At 44.0% G+C, this 11,101-nt stretch overlaps 1 protein-coding gene across 5 annotated transcripts; it reads left to right on the top strand.

Annotated features, from left to right (window-relative positions):
- Positions 1–342: 342 nt before the first annotated feature.
- ClC-a (chloride channel protein 2) lies at positions 343–11,078 on the top strand. Of its 5 annotated transcripts, XM_043425159.1 has the most exons (12): positions 345–864; positions 973–1,060; positions 6,235–6,520; positions 6,747–7,479; positions 7,555–7,789; positions 7,882–8,044; positions 8,124–8,354; positions 8,603–9,009; positions 9,098–9,240; positions 9,346–9,532; positions 9,629–9,856; positions 10,040–11,078. In XM_043425159.1, exons 1-12 carry the CDS (start codon positions 713–715, stop codon positions 10,259–10,261), a joined length of 3,075 nt encoding a protein of 1,024 aa, XP_043281094.1. In that variant the 5' UTR covers positions 345–712; the 3' UTR covers positions 10,262–11,078. The 5 variants fall into 5 exon arrangements, with proteins under 5 accessions (XP_043281093.1, XP_043281094.1, XP_043281095.1 ...); XM_043425158.1 differs by having other exon boundaries at positions 343–1,060; XM_043425160.1 differs by lacking the exons at positions 345–864; positions 973–1,060 and adding an exon at positions 2,914–5,285.
- The last annotated feature ends 23 nt before the right edge of the window (positions 11,079–11,101 follow it).

Genomic DNA, 11,101 nt, shown 5'->3' with positions numbered 1-11,101 from the left:
AATCGAAGATAATCGAGCCGGCGTCATACAGATTAGATTTGAATTAATGGCCTAATTTTCTTGAGTAAAAGAATGATGAAACGATGAATGGGAAGAGCGACTTTCGGGACAGTTGATGAGGTCGCGTGTCAGGAAGCGCATGGAGGTATTTTGTTTGGTTTTAGTTTTTATAGGATGACAGAGCGCTGGAACGTGTGCGACAATTCGTGCGGTGAGGATTGCGCGTAAAATTGGCGTGTCCGAGTGAGTCCCGTGATAGTCCGAGAGGACTAATGAGTTTATAAATTGAAGGCACACCGAGGCTGATGCGGCCGAATGAGAGTTCGCTTCTGGTGTTGGTCAAGCCACGATGCTAGTTTCAGTGTGACTCACTGCCTCCATTGGCAATGGCGTGTCTCCACGAAACGTTGCTTTTTTTATCTTTTATCGTCCGATCGGCCATTGATCGTCTTGAAAATTAATTAGCGCCATGAGAAGGTATTGACGGGAGATAAACGCCGAGGATAATAATCGTGAAAATTGTCGTCCGGGGAGCCCTTGAGCATTGAGAGTAAAAATGTGCGTTTCGTTGTTGAACTTCCGGTGAGCGAGTGTACAGCTTTAAACGTCGTGACTGTCTCGAATGCTTCTGGATTTCGTGGAGATTGTATAGAGAGCAGTTTCTTCGCGAGTGGCTTTGCGAGATTCGTGTGAAAAAGAAAGAGAGTTTAAAATGGCGGCTCAGAGCGGAAAGAAAGAACTCCTGGAGGACGGTCTCTTGAACATCCATCCGGAAGGGAGCGAGGAGGAAGTCGACAAAGAGTGGGAAGAGTTCACGAGGCTCATGGCGAAATTGAAGGGAAAGGGCACGAATCGACCTCACAGGTATAAAGCCATGGGCGATGAAAAAGAATTTTTATTCCGAGTATGCAGGCAAATTCGGACCTCCTTCGATAGGTTTTTTCATATGAATTCATCATTTTTTCTCGTCAGACCCTCGCAAGCGTTCTACCCTTGCCCTCCGCCGGGTCCCGAAGATGATCAGCCCGAGTTCGATCCCTTCGACTACTTAAACACCATTGTAAGAATGTACTAATTATGATACGAAATCAAGAGTCATTGAAGCATGCCGCATGCGCACTACGACAAGAGCACCATTTCATCGTATTTTTTATTGCACTCTGTGAATCTGGGTTACGGACTAAACGTTTGAGATGATCTTGGCTCCCGTGACAATGAAATTATTTCACCTTTCTTCGTTTCCCGAATGATTCCTCTCCGGATCTGTTTTATTTACGCGACGGATAAAAGCTGCTGGCAGAAAAATCTTGTCGCAATCCACGTATATTCTTCGATGTATATAAGCATGCAAATACTTATACATCGAACCATCGCACAATGGCAATGAACGACGTCGCGTGTACTATTTATAATTCAACTACTCGCTCAGGTGGCGAGTTGGGAAGGTGGAGAGGAATAAGGGGCTGCGGGACAGACGACTCGCAGACAAAAATTACGGCGACGCTTGCCAAAAAACCGCAGTTTTCGAGATGGATTTTCTTTTGTCATTTTACCAACGCGAGCGCAGATTTTATTTTGTTCTATTTTCAAATACCATCAATTTTCTAGGAAATAAGTGTTCGTGTTTTCGTTGAATCTTCATCTTTGAAATATTGTTTTTGGTTCTGCGCGTCTTGTACCATTATTTCGGCACAAATGTCTGATTATTCGTCAAATTGATGGAATCATTGAAATTCTTTTGAAATTCACGAACAATTGAAGCTTCCCAAAAGATTATTTACCGTTCGTTTTTCGCTCAATGCTAAAATACTCATTGGCATTTTTTATGTTCTTCCTATTAGCAATTTTAAGGAAGAAAAAAAAATGACAAGGAATTCCTCGTTCTTCTTTCAAATCTTTGCGAATTCATCGTTCCTTGTTTTTTTCTCTCGCTGAAAGCATTTTACAGAATACCGGCCTCGTTAACTCGTGCGCACGTGATTTTGTTATCGAGTATTTTTTTTCGAAATTAACAGAGAGCGAGGCACTAATCGCACCTCGTGATACGGCTGCCGAACGATTTTTTTTCTCCTCGTTTTATTTCCTTTCATTTTTTCCTCTCCTTACACCACGCGCGACGGTGTCCCGTGACTTTTTCACGCAGCCGCGCGGGGACTCGTTGAGAGAATGTGAATGTCAACACGAACAGCTGATTTCAGCGTTCATTTTTTTTCGTGAATTATTCATGATTCGTTTCAATAACTGCGTTAATCGTTTCTTTTCTTTTTTTTTCTTTCTTCATTTACTCAATTTTATGACCGAAACTCGTACGCAAGTTTTATTTTCGAAAAGCCGTCATCCAGTCAAAACATTAGAGCCATTAGAAAATTTATACTTTCACATTAAAAGTTCAATGAAAATCACACGAAAATGTATACAAAATCGAAACGCAAAGCCGGCATTGAAATGACGAGCCAAAGTGGCAAAAGATTCAAGATGCTTGATAAAGTTATACAAATCGTTGAAAAGGAAAATGGCATAGCGTTCATTCAATGTTTCTGTGACCGATGCCATCCTATATACGCACATGACAAAAGCGTCTCTCGTCACATAAACGGAGACGAGAGCTTATGGACTCGTTATGCATATGAGGCTTGCGTGACCAGCATGGAAATTCGTCATGTGACTGCGTGATTGCATTTCTTGCATATTTATATATAGAAATATACGTGTATACGGGTGCTACTACACGAGTTTGTGTACGCAGGTAGAGCTGCGAACTCGTGACTTCATTAGCACCTTTGCTGGTCGACCGTAGCCCGCGTTACTCTCCCTTGCACCGAGGATGCATTATTTTATTAATAATTCATGATAACAGAAAAGAAATCAATCGCGAATCGATTTGTCACCACAAACGATTACGCAACGGCCGCATTATTTCGAATAGAAAACGAGTGGAGGGAGCGATTCGTTATTTCGTCATTAGTTTTATTTTTCAATTACGTTTTTCCCCCAAAAAATGCCTCGTTTTATGAGTCATTGGGGACTGACCGAATGGGATTTTAAGTGAAAATGTTTGTGCAATATTCATCAGAAGAAATCATGGAGAAAATAAATTTTCGAGAAACATTTATTTCTGTGTTGATCTTGGAATATTCGTGTACGATTCTTATTTATAAATTTTCATGCGAGTAAGCATGACTCTTCCATATGCTAGTTTTGTCGTACTATTTCCGGTCGAACGAGCCCGGGAATGCGAAATTCGCGGTGCAAGACGAAACCGAAAATCTCGATGTCATAGGTTCGTTAAAAAAATTGCACTCGCGTTTTGTTTTTGCTGAAAAGTAAGAAAAAGAAAAGCAGTGAATGACGGTTTTCGTTTGTTCTGTAAACACCGAAAACGCGCTGTCTCGTTTTGGCAGGAATCACCCGAAAAAAATGACAAATTTTTTCTTCCTCGCTCGTTTTGCAGTTATTTATAGAGAGAATAGCTAATTGTGTAGGCCCAATTACTAAAATTGGATTAGGGGCCGATTGCCCAGTAGGACGTGGTCGTTTCTGACGTCAATTCGAAGCGTTCTATGTGTAGCGCTGTTTCGCGCGACGACACCAAAATTAATAGTAACGAGAGAACAAATTTTACGAGACTCCAAACTCCATCGTTGCTGCGTGCGTAAACAAGCTTCGTTTGTTGACTCCAAAAATCAGATAACATTCGAAAAGTTGTTTACACCGACGAAACAAACATTCGAAATTCATTTGCCGGTATCCATTGACACTAAAACGTCACGAAGAAAAAAAAATGTTTTCTCCTTTTGTGTTAAATCGTTTGAGAATTCTAGAATTCTAGAATCGCATGAAAAGATTTTTTAACAAATGATAATACACCGTGAAGAATTCGAACGCGTGTGATATTACCGACGCTCCTCGCAGTCATCTGCTCGTTACCTTAGCATATTATTTATATCCTATACGACCCTTGAGGAGAGTCATAAGTAAGTGAGTTGTGATCGAACGCTGCCAAAACTCGAGGTATCGGAATAAACGTGGGAGAGAGAGACAGCGGAGTCAGTCAAAAGCGAGGTCTTAGCTCGAAGAGTACGTGAAAGCAGTGCCCGAAGGGGACTTGCTCGTGATTTCGTTTAATAACAGGAAAGTGAATCCTTTAGCGCACGCGATTAGTAAAACATGAAAAACCTAACGGGACAAAGGAGAATAAAAAGGGGCGTGCGTCTGATTGCGGATCCCCGTTGAAGCAAGTTCGAATTTTGTCCAACGTGCTCGGGCCTTTCCGATCATGAAAAAGCCCCAAGAAAATCATGTACGTCATTGTTATCGTCATTATAATACTGTATTACGAGTTTCGTGTTGCCGAATACATCGTTGTTCGCATGTTCGATTAATACCGATTGTCATATCCTTGAGTTATTAACACCGAAAAAGCGCCGTTGAGGCTTCCGCGACGAGATTCGACGCAATTGAAAAGTCAGCGGACAACAAACGGACCGAAATCGTCGCAAATGATACGACGTCGAAATCGCCCTTTCGACGTAATCGCGATAGAGATCGATCGTTGCGATTGGCTCGATCGAATCTCGCGGATCGGGGATGCCATGGAAAGAGACAGGCAGAAAGAGTTGGTGCATAAACAATAGTCTCCGCATCTCCCCCGATGCAAAGCCACAGTAGCTAGTGGTCTAAAAATAATGTTTTTCCAACTGTTGCCAAATTTCGATGAATTCAACGATAGAGCAAGACGACGAGGGCGAAGGCGAAGACGACGAAGACGAGGAAGGAGGCTGAGCCGAGAAGTGTGCGTGCATCGGTCCTCGCATCTCGTCTGAGTTTTAGAGTCGCCGAAACTTTCGGCGACGTCGGTCAGTTCGGCCTCGTTCATATATAGACAAACGCCGAGCGCGCGAATGAATCCCGAAAGTGCGATTGTATCGCGAGATAAACTTTTACGCGTATTCCAACGAATAATAGCCTTCAAAAGCAACCGGAAAAAAAACCTTCTTTTCCCCTCGTCCCGAACTTGTACTCTCCTCCGCGCGACTTCTCGCCGTTTCTCGTGAACGATTCTTCTTACGGAAAATGTTAAATGCACCCTCGACGATCCCCAGTGGTCCGTGCGGCTTTACCGACGCCTCAGTTACCTGAGGATCTTTAAAGTATTTTTTCCAACTGTGGGATTCCCCGGATCCCGAGGAGCCGGGCTCTCGTCCACGCACCAACAGGAATCCCCCATTCTCATGCCGGCCTCTTGCCTTAACAGGGCCTACTTCGTCTGTAACGATGACTACGTTGTAAGTCTAAGACGCAGCAAGATCGTTGCACATACGCTTTGGATTTGCGTGCGGTTGAAAGCGTGAAAAATGTGCTTATTCATTGTTTCAAGTTGAGAAAAAGCGCTTTGTACGGTGGGCCGATTTTTTAGAGATTCTTGGACAAAATCATTGTAGAATCGTGGCCATGCAGTCTTCGGTTCATTCATTTCTTTTGCTAACGCTCAATATCAATAACGAATGAGAATGCATTTTTGCCTTCATCACGATCGACGAATGGCTCAGCCTCATTTGAGTTTCTATATAAACGACGCTAAAAATAATGAATTCGCGTGGACGAGAGTAGAGAGAAGTGAAGAAAAAAAGATTAATTGTCCGGAGAATTCTTAAAATATTTTGGCTCGCGTCGAGTTCTTTGAATTTCACTTTGTACGCTGATTTAGGGGCGTGCAATCTTTCCAATTTCCACACCATCCAAATGGCAGCGTTGATCGTGTAGTAAGTTCATTAAATAAATTGTTCAACAGAGAAATGTGTGCAAATATTTCTTGTCATACATTTCCACACGCCACGCTTTCTCATTATCGAGTCGTATAGAAAGTTTTTAAATAATTTCCCGATCGTATCGAACAAAATCAAACCGTCAATTGATATCTCGCACTAATTTTACGCTTCGAATACATTTGAAATGAGGTAACTCGCGAGATAAACGAATAATCGGGCCGATTGGACTTTTCCGGTAAAAGGAAATCGATAGGTGAGTTGAAACGTTGAAATAAAACGAAGCACATGAATAATAAGCTAAAAGTAATTTTAGAAATTAACATCGCGCACTAATGGATGTTTTCGAGTCGAAGCTCGATTTTGTAAACTGCATTTTGTGATGATGATTTTCAATGCTTCGGTTGATATGAAAATTTCGAGGAAAAGTATCGCAACTAAAATCAATTCGATTTGAATATATCCTCAGATGTATGGTCGGTACACGAAAGATCTCGGTGAATTTGCTAAAGAAGAAGCACGAAGGCTCAAATCGCACGAGAAAGCGAGACGAAAGCTCGACAAGGTCAGGGCCGAGGATCTCAGAAAATCGAGACGAGGGCCGCTGTGCAAGAAGCTCGTCGGACTTCTCGCTTTCGCGTGGAAACACACAGGCGCAAGATTGGGCGAAGACTGGGTATTCCTCGCACTCCTCGGCGTCATCATGGCGTTGTTGAGTTATTCGATGGACCGAGGAATTTCTATGTGCAACAACGGTCAGTAAATCATTTTTTTCTCACGTTTGTATCTTTCGAATAAGCTTCCGCGCATTCGTCTTGATCTCAATTCTCATAATTATTTCGCTGAGAACTCGTCCGCGAATTGTCAAAAATCATATGCAGATTTGGAGCTTTTCGAATTCAATGAGACTCTCCGCTTTCTGTATTTCATACGAAAAAAAAACGGAGTTTCTCGATTTGAAGAATGTTGTTCTTTCACCAGCCAGGATATGGCTGTATCAGGATCTGACGTCGCATCCGGCGCTTCAGTATCTCGCGTGGGTGTCACTGCCGGTCTGCCTGATCCTGTTCAGTGCAGGTTTCGTGCACATTGTAGCGCCGCAGAGTATCGGTTCGGGAATCCCGGAAATGAAGACAATACTGCGGGGGGTGGCTTTGAAAGAATATTTGACGTTTCGAACGCTGGTAGCAAAAGTGGTGGGGCTGACGGCGACGCTGGGTTCGGGTTTGCCGCTCGGGAAGGAAGGTCCGTTCGTGCACATCGCGAGTATCGTCGCGACTCTTTTGTCCAAGCTGGTTACGAGTTTCCAAGGGATTTACGAGAACGAGAGCAGAAACTGCGAGATGTTGGCAGCGGCGTGTGCGGTTGGCGTGGCCTCCTGTTTCGCGGCACCGATCGGTGGCGTGCTCTTCAGCATCGAAGTAACCACCGTTTACTTTGCGGTGAGAAATTACTGGCGGGGTTTCTTCACCGCGGTGTGCGGGGCAACGATGTTTCGACTGCTGGCGATCTGGTTCCAACGGGAGGAAACGATAACCGCTATGTTCGTTACGAATTTCACGATGGATTTTCCGTTCGACCCTCAAGAGCTTTTCGCCTTTGCTCTCATCGGGGTCGGCAGCGGGTTGCTCGGCGCTTTCTACGTCTGGCTCCATCGTCAGTACGTCATTTTCATGCGGAAAAACAAGAGCATGAACAGTTTCCTTCAAAAAAAGTTCGTATTTACTCGCTCGCTAATTTTCGTCGATCGCTTGCCAACCGTAACGCTCTAAAATCGTTTTTTTTCCAGTCGATTTCTCTACCCAGGCATCGTTTCCCTTCTCGTATCTTCCGTATCTTTTCCCCTAGGGCTGGGTCAGTTCATGGCCGGTGATTTGAACACCCACGACCAGGTGCACGGACTGTTCACCAATTTTACGTGGACCAAGAGCGACCTTAGCGTCGAAGAGATGAGCGTCGTCAAGCACTGGTCGACCCCTAATTCAGACGTCTTCGTCGGGCTTTTGGGCTTCGTTCTTTTCACAGTAAGTAGTCACTATATTCCCACTTTCTTTTCGACCCCTTTATTTACGCTCCAGCGTCTCACGAGCTCTCGGGCACGTTCCGTTTCTTCCAGTTCGTATTCTCCATCATAAGCTCGACGGTGCCCGTGCCTTCGGGTATCTTCATTCCAGTTTTCAAAATCGGTGCTGCCCTCGGACGTGCCGTTGGCGAGGGGATGGCCCTGTGGTGGCCAACGGGCGTTCGCTACGGTGGTATCATAACGCCGATCATACCAGGTCCGAATAATCTCACGATCCAATAATCTTTTATCTCGAGAAATCGTTACGATGGTTTATTTCACTCTGACAACAACAGGTGGATACGCGACCGTAGGCGCAGCGGCCTTTTCCGGTGCAGTAACGCACACGATCTCAGTGAGCGTCATCATATTCGAGATGACCGGTCAGATAACTCACATCGTGCCGATCATGATCGCCGTACTGATAAGCAACGCGATCGCTGCTCTCCTACAGCCGAGCATCTACGACAGTATTATATTGATCAAGAAGTTGCCGTATTTGCCGGATCTACTGCCTTCGAGCTCGGGTAATTCATTTTTGACAATCATTGACAGTTCGATGAGTGCGATTCGAGAATAAATCTGTTTGTATCCTGCTCGTCGTGATATTTATATTTTATTTGAGAAATTTCTTTCATGCGCGCGAATGTTGGATCGGTTGATCGGTAAGAAAGAGGGGATTGAATCGAAATCTGCGAAAAAATCAAGGAAGGCAGAACCGAACGCGATTATCCTTGGAAAGAATCTTCCGCTCATACTTGCCCATATTTTTCAGGCATGTACAACGTTTACGTCGAAGATTTCATGGTGCGCGATGTCAGGCACATATGGCACGGCATAAGTTACGAGAAGCTCAAAGAAATACTGAAAGAAAATCGAAAATTGCGAGGTTTCCCGCTGGTCGATAACCCCGAATCGATGATACTTTTGGGCTCGATACAGAGGCTCGAACTAATTAAATTGATCGAGAAGCACATTGGTCGCGAGAGACGTCTTCAGGTTGCACAAAAAATGCACAAAGAGGCTGAGGAACGAGCCAGAGAAGAGATGGAAAAGCAGCTCAGAGAGCAAGAGAGAACTCGGAGGCCCTCGAGATTCGAAGTCATTCCGGCGCCGGATATCCTTAAAATGCAACGCCAGAGCGTCAACGATTTGTCCATGACTCCTGGCAATGGAGAAAACGTGAGATTTTCCTCATTCTTCTAGCTCGATCCTCGCCATTTTCTCATTTTCCTCTTTTTCCAATAATTCAACAATTTTTTTGTCGCAGCCTACATATCATTCGCCGATTTTTGGTTGCCAACCCAAGAAGTCGATATTAAAGAAGACTAACTCGTTCACGCTCAAAGGGTTCAGCCCACTGGTCAGTCCAGCGGTCACTCCTTACACCACCGTCACCGGTGCCGAAAGCAGGTAACCGGCAAATTTTGTTTTTCCTGGTAGTTCGATTTTTCAACTTGCTTGAAGGAAAAAAAAAACCATGGAAATGTACTAATTTCCGGTTTTTCGTGCACACAGAATTCGTCTCGCATTCGAAGCAATATTCCGAAAATCGGCTACCCTTCAGGACGTCGATCCCGATCCGGAGTTGGGCTCGGCTAACAACGTTGCAGTCACGAGACGAGAGAGCGTCGACGAGATGAATCCTCAGCCGCACCATCCGATGCTGTCCACCAGTTCGGTAACTTCGAAGAAGGTCCAACTGGTGAGCACCAAACGCGAAAGCATGCACCTCGAGCATGTCCGAACTATACAGCGATGTTTCTAAATGCACTAATTCGTAACGTTGTTTTACCGTTAGCCACGAGAAAGAGTGATCGATATGTCGGCGGAAGACCAAAAACGGTGGGAGGAAAGTGAAATGGCCCTGGAGGTTGATTTTTCACGATGCCACATTGACCCGGCACCGTTCCAGCTGGTCGAACGAACTTCGCTCCTCAAAGTTCACAGCCTTTTCAGCATGGTCGGTGTGAATCACGCTTACGTCACAGCGATCGGTAGATTGGTCGGCGTCGTTGGTTTGAAAGAGGTAAAATGTGTTAGAATTTACAAAATTTCATTCCGCACTCCTCCTTTTTATCCATTTCTCACAATTTGAATTTGAAAATCTGAGCGCATAAATGGCAGATACACGAGCAAGGATGCGAAAGCTTCGTAAAGTGAAAAACAACTTGCGAAACGAAATTACGAATAATTTCTCGTTTATTTGCAGTTACGTAAAGCGATAGAAGATGCGAATTCGGGAATTTTGCCGATACACCAGGAGATGCACGGGACGATATCGGAGTCGAGTTTGCCGCGAAGCGAAGTGGAGGAGCCAGCGGCAGAAGGGAAGCAATCGACGGACAACGGTGGTGTAATTGTGACAACAGCCTTGAACGCGACAAACACGGAGGAAACCGACGCCATGGACGACAAGCTAGAAAAGGTCTGAGCCCTGAAAGCAGCTGCATTGAAAAAAGTTACCAAACGCTACGACGAGAGACAAAAAATGAACAAAAAAACGTGTAACAAATTGTGATAGTCGCGTCGCGAGGGGGTCGCGACGCGACCTGATGAACGTGAAGTTTTACGGGACGCCAACGAAAGAATTTTAATTGTGAACAAAAGTAACTGAACACGAGCAGTGTGCAGACAAAAAAACCAAATCGATACGCTGAAGTTTTATTTAGTAACGAATCGCCTTTAATTTAAGTAGATAATTGTTGTTATTATTATTGTTATCAATACGCATGAGATGAAAGAGGAAAAGAAAAGAAAAGCGTAATCTCGAGGATCCCGTATCGATCTTGAAAAATGGTTAATGGTCGTCGCGTCAACGTTTTCATGTACGTAAATATTTTTTATTTTCAATTTTGTGAAAAAAGGTTTGGTAAATTCACAGTTTACTAGTGATTTTCCGGGCCGGGCCTGCCAATCGTTCATTTTTACATTCCATCCGAGAACCCTTGACGACGAGGATAATCATGAGATTGTAGAAAATATGGAAGAAACGTGCGATAAAACTCCATCGAAATTTCATCTCGTTCTATACAACACACGTGTATATATTTACATACATATGTGTGCGTGTGCGTGTATATTTATAGCAATAAATAAAATAATGTCGTTGCGATTGTTTTTATCAAGCGCTGAGCGCGTTCCTCCTTCGATGATTATTTGTAAAATGCGTTGATCGCCTCCTTTTCGTCACCTGTAAATACTGTAAATGCTCGATAAAAAGACATTAAAGTTAATTTATTCAATTCGCATTTACCGAGGTTTTTGTAACAAA

Source organism: Venturia canescens, chromosome 7, assembly GCF_019457755.1.
Source record: "Venturia canescens isolate UGA chromosome 7, ASM1945775v1, whole genome shotgun sequence".
In the NCBI taxonomy this organism is placed as follows: domain Eukaryota; kingdom Metazoa; phylum Arthropoda; class Insecta; order Hymenoptera; family Ichneumonidae; genus Venturia; species Venturia canescens.
This window is presented reverse-complemented; position numbering and strand designations above follow the sequence as displayed.

What these genes read in the sequence shown, in the direction of transcription:
- ClC-a (XM_043425158.1), top strand. Translation starts at nt 713, where the DNA reads ATGGCGGCTCAGAGCGGAAAGAAAGAACTCCTGGAGGACGGTCTCTTG. An exon ending in CATAACGCCGATCATACCAG is followed by an intron (nt 8,045 to 8,123) that starts GTCCGAATAATC and finishes TGACAACAACAG; the next exon opens with GTGGATACGCGACCGTAGGC. An exon ending in CTCCTGGCAATGGAGAAAAC is followed by an intron (nt 9,010 to 9,097) that starts GTGAGATTTTCC and finishes TTTTTGTCGCAG; the next exon opens with CCTACATATCATTCGCCGAT.